General features: G+C 43.2%; 1 protein-coding gene across 1 annotated transcript in view; it reads left to right on the top strand.

Moving 5' to 3' along the window:
- Nucleotides 1-2,484: 2,484 nt before the first annotated feature.
- Nucleotides 2,485-20,587, top strand: part of LOC102373503 (GDNF family receptor alpha-1) — a gene marked incomplete at its 5' end in the record, with an annotated part of 80,863 nt that continues 62,760 nt past the window's right edge. The window contains one exon of the mRNA XM_014523802.2: nucleotides 2,485-2,828. Coding sequence (XP_014379288.1) covers nucleotides 2,485-2,828 — 344 coding nt within the window. The remainder of the gene's footprint in view (nucleotides 2,829-20,587) is intronic.

Below are 20,587 nucleotides of genomic sequence, written 5' to 3'. Positions count from 1 at the left end.
GAGGAGTATTCCTCCTTGGTGACAGCCCCTCCCTCCCACTGGGTGCACGCCTCCCTTTTGGCCCTCAGGCATTCTCGAATGCCTTTGCTGAGCCATGGGGGTTTCAGAGCAGTTTTACCCGCCTTCTTTCCCTCGGGGACTGTCGCGCTCAGAGCCTGGAGGATCGTCCCCTTAAGGTACAACCATCCCTCGTGGACTCCTATATCCTCTACCTTTTGGGCCCTCATGCCTCCCCCACTAATCTCCTAAGTTCATTGAAGTTGGCCCTTCTGAAGTCAGGGGCTTTAGTCATGGTATAAGCCCTCAACACCCTGCGCTGGACAGTGAATTCCAGCAAGCGATGATCACTGTCACCCAGGTGACAGTCAAGGACCTGCAGTCCCCTCACCAGGTCGTCCCCAGTGGCCAAGACCAGGTCCAGCAAGGCATCTCCCCTAGTGGGGCTGTGCACCTCCTGGATAAGGTGGAGGTCCTGTGTTTCAGCTAGGGACCTACGCGAACGGTCAGACCTGGCTGACTGCTCCTCCCAGCAGATGTCTGGGTAGTTTAGGTCCCCCATGACAATGACATCCCTAGACCTAACAGCCTCCATAAGCTGTACTGAGTAATCCTGGTCCAACTCATCTAAACCCAGCCCTAAACCCTGGGCTCATCTAAACCCAGCCCTCTTTCCTGCCTATGCAGGGGGTCGGACTGCCTCCATAAGCTGTACTGAGAAATCCTGGTCCAGCTCAACCCCTTGGCAGGGTGGTCTATAGTAGACACCCACCATAAGATCCCTTTCGCCTTGTCCCCCTTGAAGTTTGACCCATAGTGCCTCTGCCTGAACTTCCTCTGCCCCAAAGCTAATTCTTGATGATGTGAGTTGCTCTTTGACATAGAGGGTGACCACCCCACATTTCCTCCCAGTCCTGTCCCTTCTATATAGTGTGTATCCCTGAATGCCCACCATCCAGTCATGGGTAGGATCCCACCAGGTTTCTGTGAACCCCACTAAGTCTGGATTCTTCCCTGCTATCAGAAGGCAAAGTTCCTCCTGCTTGCCCCCCGTACTACATGCATTAGTGTACAGACATGTGAGGCCTCCTGAGAGTGCACGTACCTCCCCCCCTGCTCCCAGGACTGCTGTGCCCGTTGTTGCTTACCTGGGTTTCTGTTTCTCTTGTTGCCTTGCTATAGATACAGATATATAGATACAGTGCTGTTTAAACGATTGTGCTGGTTTATAGAAAGGTGTTATATCTGTATATTTTTGTATTTTATGGAGTTGAGATACAAAAAAAAATGGTGGTTCTCCCCAATAAAGTGGAATGGACAAAGACCTGGAATGTGAAATAAATATATAATTGTACTGTGCATGATCAGTATATACAGCTGGACTGAAAATAGATTAGTTCTTGGCCTGATGGGCTACATTCATGTGCTATTAATATGTTGGATTAATGTTTGGAGAGGCAGGGGGAGTATGGAAGAGGGGTGGGTGGGAGGGGGGTAGCAATGTGGTAAGCACTAGTAATAGAGTTCCAGATACTTGTAGTATTAAGATGATGTAGTATTAAGATGAAGTATTAAGATGCTTTTAACTCCAGTTTTCTTTACTTTCAAATACTAGGCATGGATATGTTTTAGTATCCAGCTTATTATTTCACCGGATTTAATGTATAACAACTCATAACCTTATGACTGAGCTCGTGAAATCTTTTCTTTCTATATAATTTACCATTTTGTGGTATGTTATAAACTATTCCTTTGTTTTGGCTTATGTCTTTAACTGTACCATGTAAATTCATAGGCAACATCTTCATACCAGGTCATCCTCATAGACTTTGTAAGACTGAGGTTGTGCCCCTGGAGCTGTTAAGGTGATCTTGCAGGCTCTGTAAAGGTATAACATGGCTTGTAGGATGAAATTGCAATATTCACTGACTTTTGGACTGTGCCTACTTACCTTACAAACTCTCTGGACTATTTGCCTCGTAAACTCTGCAACAATAAGCACATTGCTTGACACAGTTACAGTATGGTGTTTATAATGCTCAGGCTGAAGTAAGTACCTAACAAAGTAATTTTTGTTTACAGAAACCAGATTAAGGATTCTATTTCTTTACTGTGTTGCTACACAATGGGCCAAATTTGTTCCTGTCATAACACAATTGATTTTAATGTTGTTTCACCCTGTATTAATTTAGCCTAGTATGCGCACACTATTTCTTCTATAGAGAAGATAAAGTGCAGTGCTGCTTAGTTTAGTTATCCTTCATTTTCCAGCATTCTAATCTTAACACATGCCCGGGCGCTTGTGCTTGCTCTCTCCCGTTAAATTATTATCCCAAGAAACATAAGGCCTAGTCACAGTTTCTCGCACTGAAGGTTTGTTAGCTGACAAATATATGCTCAAGAACTCATTAACAGTGAAATAGACATAAACATTAATCCACAACATAAATCTGACATATTTCCTATTATTGTGCATTGTGTTTTTTTTTAGTGGAGCCGGCACTTTCAAAAGGGAACAATTGCTTGGATGCAGCAAAAGCCTGTAACTTGAATGATACCTGCAAGAGATTCAGATCTGCTTACATAACCCCCTGCACCAGCAGCACGTCTAATGAAATCTGTAACAAGCGGAAGTGTCATAAAGCCCTCCGGCTATTTTTCGACAAAGTCCCCCCAAAGCACAGCTATGGGATGCTCTTCTGCTCCTGTCGAGACATAGCCTGTACAGAAAGGAGACGGCAGACTATTGTTCCTGTGTGTTCATATGAGGACAAGGAGAAACTAAACTGCTTGGATTTACAAGAATCCTGCAAGAAGAATTACATCTGCAGGTAAGATAGCACATGGCAGAGGAGTGATTAATGAGGTATCAGAGAGAACCTTTCGGAGCTGCTGAAATTGCCAAGTCTAAGAATCAGAATTTCCACCAGGGAATAGGACAGTCAGTGGGAAAAAAACCCCACTTGACATCTTTAACAGAATAACAAAAGCCAGCATCTGGTCACAGTATGTGTTTCCTCTGACACTGTTCATAACCACTCACTCACATTATGAAAGATCTTTTAACCGCCAGGAAAGATATAAAAAAGATGAGTCTGTTTCCTACAAAATGTTGCAGGAAACTTTTCTTTACTTATCTTCATGAAATGATTTTTTTCCATAGATGACAAGCTGAAAACACAATGAATAGTCCCTGCAGTCGATGAGATCTCTACTTTGAGCTCTAGTAACTGTTCATAAGTTATGAACTGTATGCACAGCCTGACACGGGACTTTTCTGCAAGGTGTGGGTAGCAAAGGAAGGGAGCTCCCCCCTGACAATGGACCAGCTCTCACGCAGCCAGCTCAGAGCTGTACTAGACTTGGGACTGTTTCACCTTCCCTCCCCCCACCAAAGCCATCCACAGAGAGAGGCATGAGATTGATGTATCTAGACAGTCGTTGACTCACTGGTTTGACTTCCAGTTTTCTTCCTTTTCTGTGTGCTTGCCTCCCCTCTGCCCTGTGGAAGGCAGAGCTTAAGGAATGGCCACGCTTTTAGCCAGTTTCCTGCAAGTTGTTACATCAGTCACGGTGTTGCATACAGGGCTTTCTCCATCCCTAGTACTTCCAGTATACATTAGATGTACTGCTTATCTGGGAAAGCTGTTACGCCAATGCCAGCTTGATAAAGTTCTACACAAGAACTTCACTTGGTTTGCAATGAGCAGACCTGCTGTGAATTATCAAATGTTGTGAATTGGGTATAGAGAGAAACACAACTTCATGTAGTCCAGGATTCTGTATTTATTGTTCTGTTTTGTATATATCTTTAAAGGCACTGCAGTGCATGTTGTAAAAAAATAATAATGAGGGGTATGACTATGATCCCCTACTGTATTATTGGGGTACTAAACCTTTTGACCTTGATCCTCACGTAAGCCTTAGGATGGGGACCTGCAAAGGGGAGTGGGCATAGATGGCTTTCTTTTCTCTGTCTTTGGGAAGCAATGGGCTAGTCTAACTCCAGTGATACTTAGAGCAACTCCTTGTGTACTCGGAGTTCTCATCTACTTGAATGCCCTGCCAATGGCCATCTCAGCAGCCCAGGCTCTTCAGACTGGAGCACCCTCTTGTCAGGGGCCTGTTGAGCACTTCCTATATCAGACGCTCATCTGTAAGTCACTTCCTTGTAAGTCTCTCCTGACTCCCAAGTATTTTTTGCATAAATGGCTCCTTCATAGTGACCCTTAAAAGTACCTCCCAAATAACAGAGCAGCAGTATTTCTGCTCCATGCTCTACTGAGGTTGCACAGAATTTCAGTGCCTGCAAGACGGGGGAGAGGATTTGCCACATAAAACGTTTCCTAATACTTAAGCTATGGCAGGAGATATTTAGCTTAAGTACTGCCATTACTTCTTGTTCTGGCTTGGCTATAAGCTCTGGTGAAATATAGCTTTAGCAGTTACATTCTTAATAGTGTTTTGTTTCCTCAGATTTCATTAATCTTGCTCTGATTTTGTGCCTTATATATTCCATCACTGCAAAATCTTGTTTGATAAAACTGCTATTACTGTTGCCCAAAGCTATGACCAGCCTGATACAGAATTGATTTTTCCAGATTCCTATTGCAGTTCCTTCTCATTCAAATTCCATTTCAGAAGCTTCAGAGTCCTTGTGGCTCGCTGCACCACAAGTGTTGTGGGGGGTTAGGTAAAGATGTGCAGCAATGTTGCAAGTATACAGGGAACACCTGCATTGTGTCATTAGGACTAGGGACAGACGTTCAAAAAGCCTGAGTCTGAATTGACTCAATCTTTGCAGGTTAGTCTAACCTGGCTAGGCTGAACCAGTCAAAATTGGACAGACATTCTGTCTAGACTGAGGAAAGTCAGGCACATGCCTGCGGTGGCTCAGGGTAGAAGCTCGGGGGGTGCTAGAGCAGACCTCTCTCCCCTTGTGCAGGAAGCTGAGCTGAGGTGGGGTGGCCAGGCCCTGGCAGGACTCTATCATTGGGCATATCTGCTGCACAATCCCAGGCTTTTCCCCGCTGGCTGCTCAAGGGGCAGCAGTGTTGTCAACCCCAGCCCTGGGCTAGCACTCTGAGACAAGGGAGCGGGGAGGGAGGTGGGGCATGCAGTGCATGCATGCATCTGTTAATGATACAGAGCTTTTCAATCTCCCTCCATGCTTTGTCATACTGTCTGCAGCAAACTGATAGACAAGCAAGCCAGCTGGGAGCTGATAAGTCTTCATCACCCAGTTAGCAAAACAATAGCCTCTCTCCATTAGTTCAAAGTTCTTTGACAGCTTACCAGCTGATCTGTTGATTAGCTCCAAAAGCCCTGTTCTGTCTGCCTGCCTGTCCCAATGAAATTGGAGAGACACACACACAGAGACACCTCTCCATATTAGCTAGCATACCACATGCCTAGGGTCCGTGGGGCTGGGGTCTGTGCTGTGGGAGATGGAAGGGAAGGGGGATTTCCCGCTTGATCAGCGAGGGGGATAGGGCACGAGGAAGCCAGCAGACCCTGCTGTGCCTTGAAATCTCTGCCAGACCTGCAAATCTCAGAGGGGAGGGGCTAGCCCTGCTGTGGAGCAGAGAGCCCCGTCCAGCCCAGAGAGCATGCTGGGATGCTGGGGGAGTCTGATTTAACTTAAACCAGCAAGGGGTCTGGGACAAACATTGCATAAACTGGTTTGAGCCACATCAGTTAAGTCTGATACTACATTCAACCAGGTTTATCTCCAACCGGTTTCAGCCATTTTTGAACTGGTTTATGTGCACTGAACATCTGTTCAGAAACTGGTTTAAACCTGTAACAGATCACTTAAACCGGTTTATGTGTAATGTCTGTCCCTAGGCTAGGGGAGTAGACTTTGTGCATGCTTGCGGACGTTAAAAAAACCCAAAAAGGCCCTTACTGGAAGAAGCAGTGCATTACTTTGACCCAGCTCCACAGCATCTGTATAGATCAGGTGCTTCAGTAGGGTTTTGTGGCGCTTTTATCTAAAGCTGAGTCAGTCAGCTATTAGATAAAAGCACCAAAAAGCTCCACTAAAGCACCCAATCTATACAGAAGTTGGGCAAGCCGGGTCAAACTAACACACTGCCACTTCTGAGCACATGCTGGGCTCAGTGAGGGTGTGTGCAGAATTTAAAGTAATGCACTGTTTTTTTGAGGGGAGGGGGCTTGGGAAGGAAGGCGGGGGTTAAAGCAGCCACTGTGGCATTTGTCTCCCCTTGGAAATGCAATGTGTAGTTCTCCCCTGCCCACCTGTGGGCAACCATTTCCTCTAGGTCCTCACTCTTGTGCCCATCTTGGGTTATCTAATGTGTCTGTGATATTACAGTTCCCATTGTGTGCCATCATGTGGGAAGATTCAGTATCACAACTGTTACATCATAAAATGTAATGGTGGAGCCTCTTCTGTTTCTCTTCCCACTGTGAATCTCCTTGGCATGAGCTGTAATCTGCTCTACACTCTAATGCAGAGGTTCCCCAACTTTTTATTATTGCATACCCTCTTCCAGATTTCCCAGCTGCCTGCATACCCCTACCAGCATACAGTTTATATTTTAGCCTCTTAAATGCCAATTATTATTATAATGAAAATTAAATCCACCATTACACGGTTTCTCCCACATACCCCCAGAAATGTCTTGCATACTCCCAGGGGTACACATACCACAGTTTGGGAACCCCTGCTCTACTGAAATGGCAGAAGGAGGCTTTTTTCAAATAATTTCTCTATTTTTCACTCTAAGAACGCAGGGAAACAAGTCATAACTCCCCAGTGCTAGACTGTTGAGATCCAGATACAATCTATTTGCTAGTGCCAGAAATTAAATTTAATATAATTAAAAGCAGTGGCCTCTAGACGCTTGTTTCTGACTCTAATGTTTTTTGTTTTGAAATTGAAAGGAAAATATAAATGCAGTAATACTTGCAAACATCAATTTTAACTACTGTGATACAAAGCTATTTAGAAATTGTTCACTACCTACATATTGTACTTTTGAAAGCCCTCACTGTCTTGTTCAGAACAGTGAGGGCTTCATTCTTGAAGGGCCTATTAAAATGCCTTTATAATCTTCATATGAACATTACTTGAGTATAAAAGTCTGAGGCTCTACATCCTGATGCACGAAATATGAATCACGCATACCTGTTTGTCTATTTAGTTTTGGCCCCCTTCACAATTTTTGCTTTAGATAAGCATACCACTGAATCTTTCCTAAAAGTAGGATTAAGCACAGGACAAAACACTCAGCCAAACTATAGGTACTGTCAACCCATTACTGAGGTGATAGTACAATTTATTTTTCTTCTTCTTCTTTCATTCATTCATCAGTTACACAACATAAACTTGTGAGCCACGGAAAGAGGGACCAAAGATGTCAATAAATGTGAATAGATATGAATAAATGTGAACAGTCCCAATAGTCTAGCCATAGTTGTCTTTAAAATGTCACTGGGATGGTGAATAGCTCATCTGCATTACCACTTCCCTGTGGTTTAAGGATAATCAACAACTCATAAAAATCTGTTAGAATCCTTTAGGCATGTATAAAAATGCCAATGCAAAAAAGGCAGGGCTGCAGGACCAGAACCAGAGGCATTTTATTATTTATGTTGCAACAAAAATCTGAAAAGGAGTGAAACCATGCTGTCAAAAACTCTTTAACATGCTATGTGGTCCTGGCATAGCTGAGGAACCCTAGTTTATGACTTCTTGAACCACAAGTTAACCTTTAGAAACTGAAACTTGTGTGTCTTAGAAGATCATTTTGGCCACATACAGACATTCAGTTTCTACTGGGAGAATTGCTGTTCTGGTAGAAATCAAAATTGTGCAGGTGTTCAGGATTCTTCTCCTGGAACAAAAATGGTCGTGATGGGAGAAAATAAGCTGGCAACAACCAGGGTTAAATTGCTCCTGGGAGAATTTTTCCCTGGCCACTGAATATCTGCATATTTTTTCCCTGCTCTTGACAACCAGGTGGAATTGAGCCATGGGGAAAGGCTTCTGTTCCTTCCAGGGACTGGAGTCACCCTGGTCTGGTGAAGACATGAGCGGGGCAGCTGCTCCCACGTACCCTGTAAGCCAGGAGGGGAAGGGAGGTGAGACACAGCCACCAGTGGCTACCTGCCTCCTTTATCAGCTTCCCTCTACCTGTCCCCGGGGCTCATCGGTGCTCTCCCTGGGAGTAGTGGGGGAAAGTCCCCTCCTGCTCCTCACACCAGTGTCCCAGGTGTGTGGAGTGGGCGAGACCTTTGCCACAGGTCCCTGGGAACTAAGTGGAGAGAGCAGCACTGTGCGCCTCCTGCTTGCTTCTCATACCAGTGACCTCAGAGTGAGAAGTGGGTAGGGGGCTTTGCCCTGCTCCTCCAGTCCCCCTTGGAATTGGAGGATTGGAGCAGGGGAGAAGGGGTGGTTGCAGACTGAACATCTGTACCACTCCCACTCCTGGAATTAGTTCTAGCAGTGGAGATTTTCTACTGCTAGAAATGAGCATTCATACATAGCCTTTGCCATAGCTAAAGGACCTGTGCCATATTTCTGTTGCTGTTATAGTATTCAAGACATTTTCTTCAAATAAAGAAAGGGCTTCAATACTATGTCCTTTTCAATACCGTTTGTGCTCATTGGGCACACCTTCCCCACCTCCCCAATGTGTTAATAAGGCAGTACATACAGTACAAGTTAAACAGGCAGATAATTTATTAGAGGAAACATAGCATAATATCAATCCATACATACTGTACAATAAAGATCTGAAGAGAAGAGCAAATTCAGTAGAAGAAAATGAGTTAATTCTTGTTATAATAAGAATGTAATTAGAGGCTGTAAGTTTCTTGTCTTCTGCAGCTGCCATGGTCAAAGAAAGCAGTTTGGCTGATTTTTAATTAGAAGCAGCCAAAAAAAAAAAAAAAAAGGAAAAAAAAACCCTTGGCTATTTTCAGAATTCAGATGCTTTTTCGTGCTCCAGTGAATTAAACATTATTTTTAAAGGTTGGACTTTGCTGGTACTGTAGTTGCTGCATAATGTTGATTAAGGCCACTAGATACTGTAAAAAATACAACAGATAAGTAATATATGTGCCTATGCAGAACTGAATTTAAATAGGCTTTTTATTTTTCTCCATAGTACTTGTGGTTCTGTTTCAACAGCTACAATCAAATGTCCTACTTTATTTCTATGGTTTGCCCTCCTCCCCTGTGATCTGCACAACTAGAGAATGCAAACTTTTTCTCTCTGAGAAACTCCTTAGTGTGGCACAGGTCCAGAATGCACAATTAAAAATGTGCATGAGGATCAGGGCACAAAAATACTTGCTCAGTTCAAAGTAGTTATCTTTACTATTTGTTGAATAGTAAAGATACTTGTAGCCTTCATATATTGAGTGCTGTGTATTAATGGGCCTGTGCACACTGTTTGGTGACCTCGTGTAATTTTAGGTATGCACATGGGTCTTAATATTTTGACGCGCATAACCAATTCAGTTTTGTATTTGCCACTTAGGTGGTCTGTGCATACGGGTATAAGACCTCTGAGTGCAGATCCGCAAACATTTGTATGTGCTGGTGCATAACACTGTGTGCATGCAGTAAAGGGTAGAATGAAGCTGCACTAAAAGTAAGAAATTTGATACATTTCTGAGAAATACGAGGAAGTGAATACGAACTGTGATGTGTTTCATTATTTAAGTATGTAAAATAATACTTCTTAAAAAGTACTATTTACCCAATACAGGAGCCGGTCTATTAATACCTGAGTTTTCCATAAAGCAGATGTGAAATTGCATTTTGCATGTACCTGTCTGAAAGTATGGGCCTTCATATATAAAAATTAAAGCCAGCATTTATATAAAAAAAAAATGCATTTATGCATATGCAAGTAACATTGAAGGCCTGCATGATATGGCCCCAGTGATCTAGAGCAAGGCTGTTCAAGCCAAGGGAGGATTTGATAACGGTCTTCAAATACATGAATGGTAATTAGACAGAGGATAGAGATGGGCTTTTCTCTGTGGCCATAAGAGACAGAACTAGGAGCAATGGCCTCAAGCTGCAGTAGGGGAAATTAGTCTGCAGATTAGGAGGAACTTTCTAACTATAAGAGGAATCAGGCATTGGGACACGCTCCCTAGAGAAGTTGTGGAATCTCCGTGCTTGGAAACTTTCAAAATCAGGTTGGTTAGACACTTGGCTTGGGATGGTTTAATCAGGGATGATCCTGCCTTGAGGTTTGTGAAGAGAAGTCATAGGTACTGGGCAGTCTTTGGTTCCTGTCTCTTTTGTGCGTCTGCCCCAGGCCTAGTGAAGGTCAGCGGTTTGAATGAGCACTAGGGACGGGGTGGGCAGAAAAGAGTGCCTGTTTCTTCCTCATGTTTTATGATTTCGATTTGTCTCTCATCATCCTCACTTTCTCCCCTTTTCCCCATCTCTCTACCCCTTGTTTTAGCATTCCTCTTTCCTCTATCATTCCTAGATCTTGCAATCACCCAGCTCATTTTACTGTCTCACTTATCTTTCTGCCATAGTTAGCCATTCTCCTGTCTACTTTCAGTTCTGTCCTGGCCATTCCCCTTCCTGCATTTTGCTCTGCTCCTTCCCAATACACTACCATAGTCCACTGCTCACATACAATTCAGGAGAGGAGAGCAGAGGCATAGATGGCAGCATCTGGTCTGGACTAGTATCCATGGTGGGTGGTTGGTGCTCAGCTGAGTACTGAATATCAGTCCCAGCATGGCCCTAGCTCTGTGTGTGGGACAGGTAACTTAAGGGTTGCTAATTGGAAACATCCACAGATGACAAGCTTAGCAGAATTAGTGTCTAACAGATCTGGGGGATGGTGGTGCCGGCAGTGCACATGCATCAGGTTTGCTCTCCTAGCTGGCTGGAGATTTTGTTTTGGGTGTACAAAACCGAGGCAACTCTCAGGACCAGGCTCTGACAATAGGGACAGTCTTGATTATTAGGGACCTGTGGTTACCCTATTTGTGTATAAAACCAGGATTTGTTCTATCTAATTAAGTGCACAGTGGGGGGGGGGGTCTGATTGGGGTGCACGGAATGCAATAAAATTAGGATTTTGGATAGAAGCCCATATATGTTTGCAGAGGAAACAGGGTGTTTTAGTGGCAATTTTTTTTGCTAACATAGGTAAAAGGGTAATTCAGGTTCTGCTGAGTAAGCAAAACCCCTGTAAGTTAATGAAGAGTTAAAATTGAGTTTTTAATAGTGCAAAAGTCAGGAATATCAGAGGTAGAGTTACTATCCGTTCTACCTCCTTGCATACATTCATTACAACAAGGCCATTCATTAGCATACTGAAATAGGCTTAGAATGACTTTGTTTTTAGTAAACAAAGTGTGTTTTAAATTTCTTGCCTTTGAATGTCATTCTTGCAAGCCTCAAAACCAATCAAGCGATTTTTAGTTGTTTTCTCATTTTTATGTAATTTAACATAGACAGAAACAATCCTTTCCTAAAGCGTGTCCACAAATCCCTTTGGAATTGAAAAACAAAACACCTCACACAACAAAACAACTCGCTCCCTTCACTAGTTACATTGAAAGGTCTTTGAAGTGGTTAAATATGTCTGGCCAATCCTCATTTATACTCTCTGTGTTCGGCCCAAGAGGGTCCATACGATTAAAAAGCCTGCTGGATGATTGACAGTCTTCCAAAAGGACTAAAGCAAGAAGCAAGGATGTAGTAATTAGAGAAATAGCTGAGCTTTATCTCACCACCCAAACTTTTCACATCTCCTTGCTTTAACAGCCAAAAGATCCTTGCACAGATTGGTTTCGTGCTTTGAGAAGCAGGAGCTAGACAGAAACTTCACATTGAGATCTGTCATCAAACAGTGCTGCAAATTTCAAAGCAACGCTGCGTTCAGTCAAGCGGAACCATTGGCTCGTTCCTGCAACCCTCAGTAACCAAGAGAAATTAGTATAATTCCTCTATGCCCGTTATGTAAAAAAATAGAAGTCATCTCGTAACATGGCCAGAACTCTTTGATTTCAGCTGACTTACATTTTATTTTGTATGTTACAACTTTGGTGAGATCTCTGATAGGACTGAAATCAGACCATTACCTTCTCTTTTTTTTTTTAGGTATAAGAGCTAACACAGCTATAACATGTATTGAATATTCATTATCCTGACCCTACAATGTGATACACAAAATGGAAAGAGAAAATGAACATTCAGGTCTCATAACATGGATTGTACCTACTGTCCCTAACATGTCACTGTATTGGAAAAGGATCACTGTTTTTCAGAACTGATAGCAGTAAACTGTCTTTTCGTGGTTTTAAATAGGATAAAATATAAATTTAGAGTGTCAGAATCCCCATTTGGCCATTTGTTTTGTTCTTTATCATGGTAGGCCATTTGTTATGTTCTTTGTCATACACCAAGCTGCACGCTCAGGTTATATACTGCAAGAGCATATTTATGCAAAGTTAGTTTTGAAAAAAAAGGAATACTAGACAGAGGCCCCAATCCTGGACGGTTTAATCCTGAACCAGTGATTCTCAACTAGCTTGCCTTGATTGGTGCTTAGCTGGTTTGTTTTCAGATCATGGTTGGCTCTCAAGTGGTTCTTTGAGATCCTTTCAAGGATGCCCCAGGGTGTCGTGCAGTGTCAGCACTGGTGCGTGTGCAAACATGATTTACAAGACAAACCCAGAGATTTCAAATAGGATTCCATAGTGTTAAACATGTTCTGACCTGTTGTGGTCTTTCTGAGTTTTTGCAACAAAGAAACTGCTGTACTGTTTTTCCATAACTAAAAAAACAAGGAAAACGAATAGCTGGCATTTTGTGAGGGGTGCCTCCAGTCTAAAAAGATTGAGAACCTCTGCCTCTTACCCTTGAAGGAATCCCATTGAACTGGATGGCACTACCCCAGCACTTAGTTAAGTGCCTATTTAACCCTTCCTTGCTGGACTGGGGGCTACAAGAACAATTATGTAAAAATACTTGTTCCATTCAACCCTTGAGCGATTGCAGTACACCAGACCTAGCTCAGTCTTGCTGCTTCAACATATCCCATAGAGAGATTGGATCCCTTTCCAATATATAATTCATCAGATAGTCACATCTGGCTAACTTGTTGGCTATTTCTGGGACAAACAAACGGGGCATGCATGACAGAATAAGGCGATAATCTTACAAATCAAAATTAGGTTTTCACACACCTCAACCTGTGGTGATATGATGGTCAGGAGACTACCGTATTTGTAATGTGAAGAACACAGCTATTTCATCAAATTCATCCCTGGTGCTACTCCAGTTACTTCAGTAAAGATATACGAGAGATGGATTTGGCTAGTCCTGTTTAATGTAGGTAAATCCACAGGCAGTATTAAAAGAATGTCAGCTAATTCTTCGTACTATTATGCTATGCTGTAAAAAGATTCTTTATATTACTCTACATTAAACCATGGTGGGAGAATATTTCTAGTGGCACTTCATGTTTTAAAAGAACCAGATGAAAATGTGAGCACTAAAAATAGTACATGAGGTTTTGTTTCTTAGCAGAACAATTCAACGTGCCCTTACATGCTTGTGAATTTTAAATATTTTAATTTGCATTGTATTGTGCAAGCTTACTTCTACTGTATTATATACATGACCATCATTCTATTCTTGCTAATGGGATAACTACTGCCTAATGGAGACCAGATTTAAAGTAAGGTACTAATACCTGCAAAGACCATTTGGCACAGCTGGACTAGAAATAGTTATTTGCTACGCTTTGATTCTCTCTTTGCTTTAAAACAAGTGACATGGAGAAAGTTTCATGGTGTGTGTTTACTGTTGAATATACATTTTCTGTGCTAGTTGACTGCTACCCTATCCAAGATTAATAGAACTTAAATTTGTGTGTTCCTTTCTGCTTACACTGTATTTGTTTGAGAACATGCAAACAAGCCTTTATTTTTTAAAGCACTTCAAATTAGACTCCTACAAAAATAAAACTTGGCCAACTATTATTTGAATATTTAGGTTCTTTTCTTTTGGTTCAGTTTCAAGCACTATTTGGGGTCATTATCTTCCCAGTTATCATGCTTCCTTTTTAATTGGTTGTTGGGAAACATTGGAGACACTGTTTCATGGTTTTTTTGGAGGTCACCACAAATGCTAAATTTACAAGACGATTTCAAGAGCTGACAGCTGTGTGGTATTGCTAAATATCCTTCAGAACCATTAAGGAGATGTGATTTTCAGAGAAATGTCTGAACATGGCCTATGTCAAAGGGTATCCTGAGCCATAATGGCTATTTTCCTTGTTTTCAGCTGAGATAAAAGACTACTAAGAGTTGCATGTTAGTATTTTGGTGCTGGTAAAAGTGGCTTACCTAAAATATATTTTAGCTTCTAGGAATGAGTTAGAAAATGAAATTGATTACTTTTTATCATATTAAACATTGATGTGGCTACTAAAGATAAATAAAACATGGTGAATGAGATCAATTCTAGATTAGTTTAGTAGTACCAGATCCTTGGGACTCGCCCTCAGGGGTACAGAATGATTGCAGGCAAACGGGATTCCCAGGAAGGTGGCTGTAAGATGCCTTAAGCCCCAGGACCCTTGGATTAATGGTTGTTGGGCCAGTCCAGAAGCACAGTCTAGAATACATTCAATAGTTGTTTAAGTCGGGGTTGGCAAACTATGGGCCATGAGCCAGATCCACCCCGGGAACCTTTGGATTTGGCCCATGAATGTGGGACTTTGGTGACATTTGGCAGCAGGGGACACCTTTTGTGGGTGCTTTACTTATGTGGGGCAAGATGAACACCAACCGCAAATACTGTCCTTGTGCCAGGGAGGCAAGTAGTGGCAGTGGCAGGGTCCTAGTGCCAGCTGTCCTGCTTTGACCCAGGATGGGTTGTACTAACTCACAAATGAAAAAGGTCACTTACCGTTGGTTTAAGCTGGGCTGCCCACTTGCAGTCCCCTAGGAGCATCCTGGCCATCCTCCCATTTCCCTAGCTAGGAGGAATATACCAGGGGAAGATGGCATAGAGCCACACTAGTCAAATGCCATCCAGAGAGCTGGCCCCAGGGGACTGACCCCTAACTAGCCAGAAATACCAATTTTAAATGCCTCTGTCCTTTAAAATAGCTTTAACAGGTGCAAGGATCTATCCCATGTGTTTTCACTAGTAGATCTGTGTGTACGCAAAAAAAAAAAGAGTGCAGAGGCTTTCAGGGATCCTGGTTTTATCTGAAAAATTGCAAATTCTCTGATAACCCCCTGCCCCTGTGAAAATGTCACATACTATCTGATTTAAAAACCCAAAATCTGTGATTAAAATTAAAGGCCACTATGTATATAGGTATCAGCTGAACACAATGTTTTTTTTAAATATTTTTAGTTTTAAAGCAGTTTGGAAGCTTACCAGTACCTCAATCAGTATAATAAAAATTAATTCTAAATACCTATATATTTTGGCATTTAATTTTGGATTTTTTATCATGGAAAATCAGAGCTCCTGCTGAGACTGCTCGTTACACCCCAGGGAATTATGTGCCGGAGGGGGGCCCCAGCCCCCCTGCAAACCTCACTTACCTCAAAGGCTCCAGGAGGAAAAGTGAGCCTGAGCTTAAGCCCTGGCTTACTGAGAGTCTCAGACCCCACCCCTTCCCCTCTCCCTCCTGCTTGGGACAGGGCTTAGGGTTTGCTGCCCTTTTTGCAAGAAGCTCTTGCAGGCTGGAACTCTGCCAGTCTGCATAAAGCTCTTTGCACAAATGGAAAATCTGCAGGTATCTTGGTTAAAATGGAAAATCCATTTTTTTCTCTGTTAAAAGGGAAAAATCTATGTTTTTCTCTGGGAAATGGAAAACCCGGATCCCTGTTCATTAGGCTTTTGGAGACCCCACAATAGTTTCACTCATGCGCCAGCTGCGTTGTAGCCTAGTATGCTTCAGTAGTTAGAGGCAACGCTGCTATCAGACTTCCCTCTCCGTCACCCTGATATTGTATCCATTTAGGCTAGGGCAGACATTCAAAAAGCCTGAGCCTGAATGGATTCAGTCTTTGCAGGTTAGCAGTGGTCAGGCTAGAAGCCGTGGGGCACTACAGCAGCCCTTCTTTCCCTTCAGCAGCAGCCACTTTCCCCCTTACTTCTGCTCTGGTGGCAGGGGGCCTGGCCAGAGCTGGCCAGCATGGCCCTGCTATCTGCCCACAGCTGGGGCTTCAGCTGAGGCTGGGGCTGCAGGACTAAACTCGTCTGACCTCCAGATGCTGCTGAGGGCAGAGGCAGAGAGGCTAGCCCAGGCTGGGCCCTTCCAAGTGGGCTGCAACTCAGGCTGGGGCCGCGTAGTCAAATTGCTCCTGTCTTTCCTGCACCCAGTCCAGTCAGGGCTGTCATGGAGCCATGGCAGCCTTCCAGCCCCTCTGCCTGCATGGTGCAATGAGCAGCCCCTGTGGGTGGGTGCAGCAGGTGGAAGGCAACCGAGCTCCATGCCCTGGGCAGAAGCTACTGTGCTGAAGCTTCCCTACCACCCACCCAGAGTGGTGTGATGCAGCAAGGGCAGGGGCGGCAGCAGCAGTGGCTATGGCAGTGGCAGCCGGAGGCAAGGGGAGCAGAACAGCCCGGCCAGCCTGCAGCTTGTGATGTGGCTGCAGCCGCCAGGTGCTGTATAGGGCAGGGGGCACAGTGGTGGCTGCAGCAGGTGGCTTCCAGGCTTTGGGCCCACTAGTGCCTCTGAGCCCACTACACAGCCAGCCCTCACCTGTGCTGCTGGGCCAGGGTGTCACAGAGTCATAGCCGCCGGCCAGCTCTGGCCACACTCCCTCCCCTGCTACTGGAGTGGGGAGGTGGGGAATGGCTGACAAGGTCTGCTCCACCCTGGCCAAGCAGACCCAGGCTGCCAGTGGGACAGGGGACAGAGGGGGAGATTAAATCCCCCTCCCTCTTCCCATTTGCTTTGGGCTGAGTACAGGGGAATGCCTGACAGGGGCTGCTACACCCTGGCCAAGCAGACCCCGGCTGAGGTCACCCAGTGGGAGAGTGCAGGGAGGGGAAAATAAGCCCCCTCTCTGCTCTCTTTGCCTCTGGGGGCCATGCCCTGCCCTTGCTCCAGCTGGAAAGCTGAGAGGTGGGGCCAGCTCTGCTATCTGGAGCAGACAGCACAGCCCAGCCCAGGGCTGAAAAGCATGAAGGGATGCTGGGGGACTCTGATTTAACTTAAATCAGGAAGGGGTCTGGGACAGACATTGCATAAACTGGGTTGACCCAGATCAGTTAAGTCTGATACTACATTCAACCAGGTTGAGATTAAACCAGTTTTGGCCATTTTGAAATTGGTTTATGTGCCCTGAACTTATGTTACAGATTTAAACCAGTTTCTGATCACTTAAACCAGTTTATATGCAACTTCTGTCCCTAGGCCTCGTGCTCACTTCTGCTGCAACCTTAAATAAATACCTAGCGTGTTCAATGGTACATCCAAGGTACTGTAGTTGTACCAGTTGTCTTGGCCTTGTTTGAAACAGGCAATGGGTTTTTCCTTAGGTTTGCAGACTATAACTCAAAGAGACTCCTGGCTGCCCAGCTAATGAAGTGAAAACGGCCCTATTCATAATAGACTGGTTCTTTCGTATGTCACATACTATCAAGAAGCACTCTCAGAAGTGAATACGCTTAAAAAATGCTGTACTCATTTATATTTAGACACTCCAAATTAAATAGCACAGAGTATGTGAAATAAATGAACATAAGCAAAGCAATGTTTGTATATTTTATCTAGCAGATGATTCATTCATGTTATTGAAAAGCTTTGTTACAGAGACAGGTAGAAGTAATACAACTTGCAAGCAGTCACTGTTAGAAATCATGGTCTCCATGCAGTCTCAGATGCCTTGGTGGACTTGAGTCAAGAATGCTGCTTGTTTTCAACATTATATTTTTTAATTCTGTATCTTTCTCCTTCAGCCAATTTCAAATGAACATATTGGTACCTTTTGCTACAAATTGAAAGAAAAACATTCTTTACAACCTGCAGATAAGGTTTGGTCTATGATTCGGTAGAAGATTCTCAAGCAAGTGCTTTATTTGCAGCTGGGAAGACAGAAACACATTATACATGCTTAAAGTCAACACAAGGAAACAGAACCTCACAAACCATATTTAATATAGGTTTGATTTCCTGTGGAATGCCTTCCAGATGTTCTCACAAATAGGCCTCTAGAAAATATGGTCTGAGGTAATTTTTTGAAAACAGAAAGAGAAAATTCTGTTTTGTGTCATTGCACCAGAAAGCCATTGTTCTAATGCTTTATTACATTATCCTGTTTCATGATTTGCACCATATTTTTCAAAATTGTTTTATTACACATAAAGGTCAGTAGTATAAAAATGTTTATATTACCCTCTTGCAAATAAATCATATTGATTTAGACTTGCATTTGAGGTTACTAGTTTCCCTTTAGACCCAGAGAAACATAGTATCTTAAATTAAAATTGCCCTAATGCATGATCTTATTGTACTTAGGGGTTTTTAACTGACATCAACAATCATTGGATTACAGTTTTGGCAAGTTCTTTTGTCTCACTGTACCACACACAGGGTAGGAGGTTATGTTGTGTCCCAAGCGGTTAACTTAAGTGAGAGAAGAGAAGGAAATAAAGACAAATTCCTACACTGCTGACTTGGCTTATTTTGCTTTGCTTAAGGTGCAAAACACGCCTGAAAAAAAATGGAAAATGCTTGCTTTAGACCAGTAACTTGCTTAGGAAAAGAAGGGCAGTTAAAGAAAAATCAGGGGGAAAAAGCAGATTGAATGTCAGTATTGTTAGTTTTTTAAATGTGTTCTGTGTATGCATGTTTCACATATCTGCATGTGTGCATGAAAGTATTTTTCTTTGGCTTGAATTTTTTCCAGATAGATATTTTGCTCCCAGATGAATTAATTATTCTTTCAAAAACAATTGCATCAGGGATGGAATATCTGTATAAAGTGAAATTACAAAGCAATACGTTTAATAATAAGGAAAACATTACAGGAAAAAAGCTCCTTTTTTAGTTAGCACCGGAAAGTAGGGATGAAAAAATCTGAGTGCTTCCATTTCCCGCAGCAGCTGAAAGTGCCGGTCATCAGCTAATTTGAAAGAAACTGATTTTTATATATCGCTCTTGAGGCAAAAAAGCAAGGCCTTTAGTATTGCTCTATCTTCAGCCACCAAAGAAATGCAAACACTGAACTGTGAATGTTTGTGAACGAAAAAAAATCCTAAAGAAAACTAATTAGTTCTCTAAAGACAAAAGGTGCTGGTTAATTAATGTACATAACAATATTTTGCCTTTTTATAACTAATTTAAGATCGGTTAAAATTCATAGCTCCACACAATTCCTCAAGGGTGTGTGCTCACTTAGAGAAGTAGATATGATACAGTTTAAAATTGCACAGGTTTAAAGTCTATTAAAAGAAAATCTGCACAGCTAAGTCCAGTCTAAACCACCAGGTACAAGGAAGAATCCTCCCTCCAGTCTTAAAGGGTCAGTTGCGTGGGTCAGCGGGGGGTCGTACTGAAACAGTACCAGGTAACTCAGGGCTGTTCACAACCTCAGAGGAGGACACTAGATTTCCACATGCTAACTATGCTTCAGGTTTTTTCCCCCCTAATTGGAAGTAGTAATCACTGTATACAAATATTCACGTATTTGGTTTGACATTTTCCAGTGTCAGGTTTACCCCTTCTGTTTGAATTTTGATGAAGCGCTTCCCTTATGCGTCTGTTGTGTCTGCCAAATGGTGTCTAGACACTAGAGCAGGTTTGACTAATTAGCGTAGTCACCCTGGTCGTTTTTGACTGTGGTGTTTACATACCCTGTATATTACAGTGGCTGAGCCATAAATGGGGATCTAGATGGAAGGCAGAAAAGGGTATGCAGTTGGAAGGAGGTGTTCTGCTTTATCTGGAAAGGATTCAGTAATCTCTCTGCTACGCTTGTCACATCTGGAAGGTGCTCTTTGACTCATTTACTCCCCCAAACCTATGGATTTGAGAGAACTGTTATACACATGCTTCTAGTAGTACACAGCAGCATCCTCTGCAGGCTCTCAGATCATACACTTGAGCAGTTTGGGGATTTCAAACCCGAGAGAGGGTGTTGATTATGTTCCTACTTGATAGAAGGAAGCCCCTCTGAGGTTGGGGAGGTGAAACCTGTACAGCAGCTCTGAAAACTGAGGGCTTAGGAGCCTGATGAATCCAAAATTGTGATTGCAACGCCCCCCCAGGCTCAACAGCCCCTAACTCCCAAGGTGTCTAAACTCACTCAGACCTAAAGTTCCCCTGGCATCTGCAATTCTGCCTCGACACATGACCAGAACAGCTGTGCACCTCACTTTACCTAGGCTTGACTGAGACTCAGACACTAGGTGGAGTAGTAGTGACATCCACAGAAGGACCCAGTTGTGAATATGATTTGGCGCTTCACAATACACAATCCTAGCTGCTTGCTTTTGCAAATTTAGGACCTTGTGATATGTTACACTGAGGTGCACAAATGTTGATCAGTGTTAGTGCTAGCTCCACTTTGGAGCAATCACACTTCCGGCCAGCAGGGG

This window comes from Alligator sinensis, unplaced genomic scaffold, assembly GCF_000455745.1.
Source record: "Alligator sinensis unplaced genomic scaffold, ASM45574v1 scaffold1073_1, whole genome shotgun sequence".
Classification (NCBI taxonomy): domain Eukaryota; kingdom Metazoa; phylum Chordata; order Crocodylia; family Alligatoridae; genus Alligator; species Alligator sinensis.
This window is presented reverse-complemented; position numbering and strand designations above follow the sequence as displayed.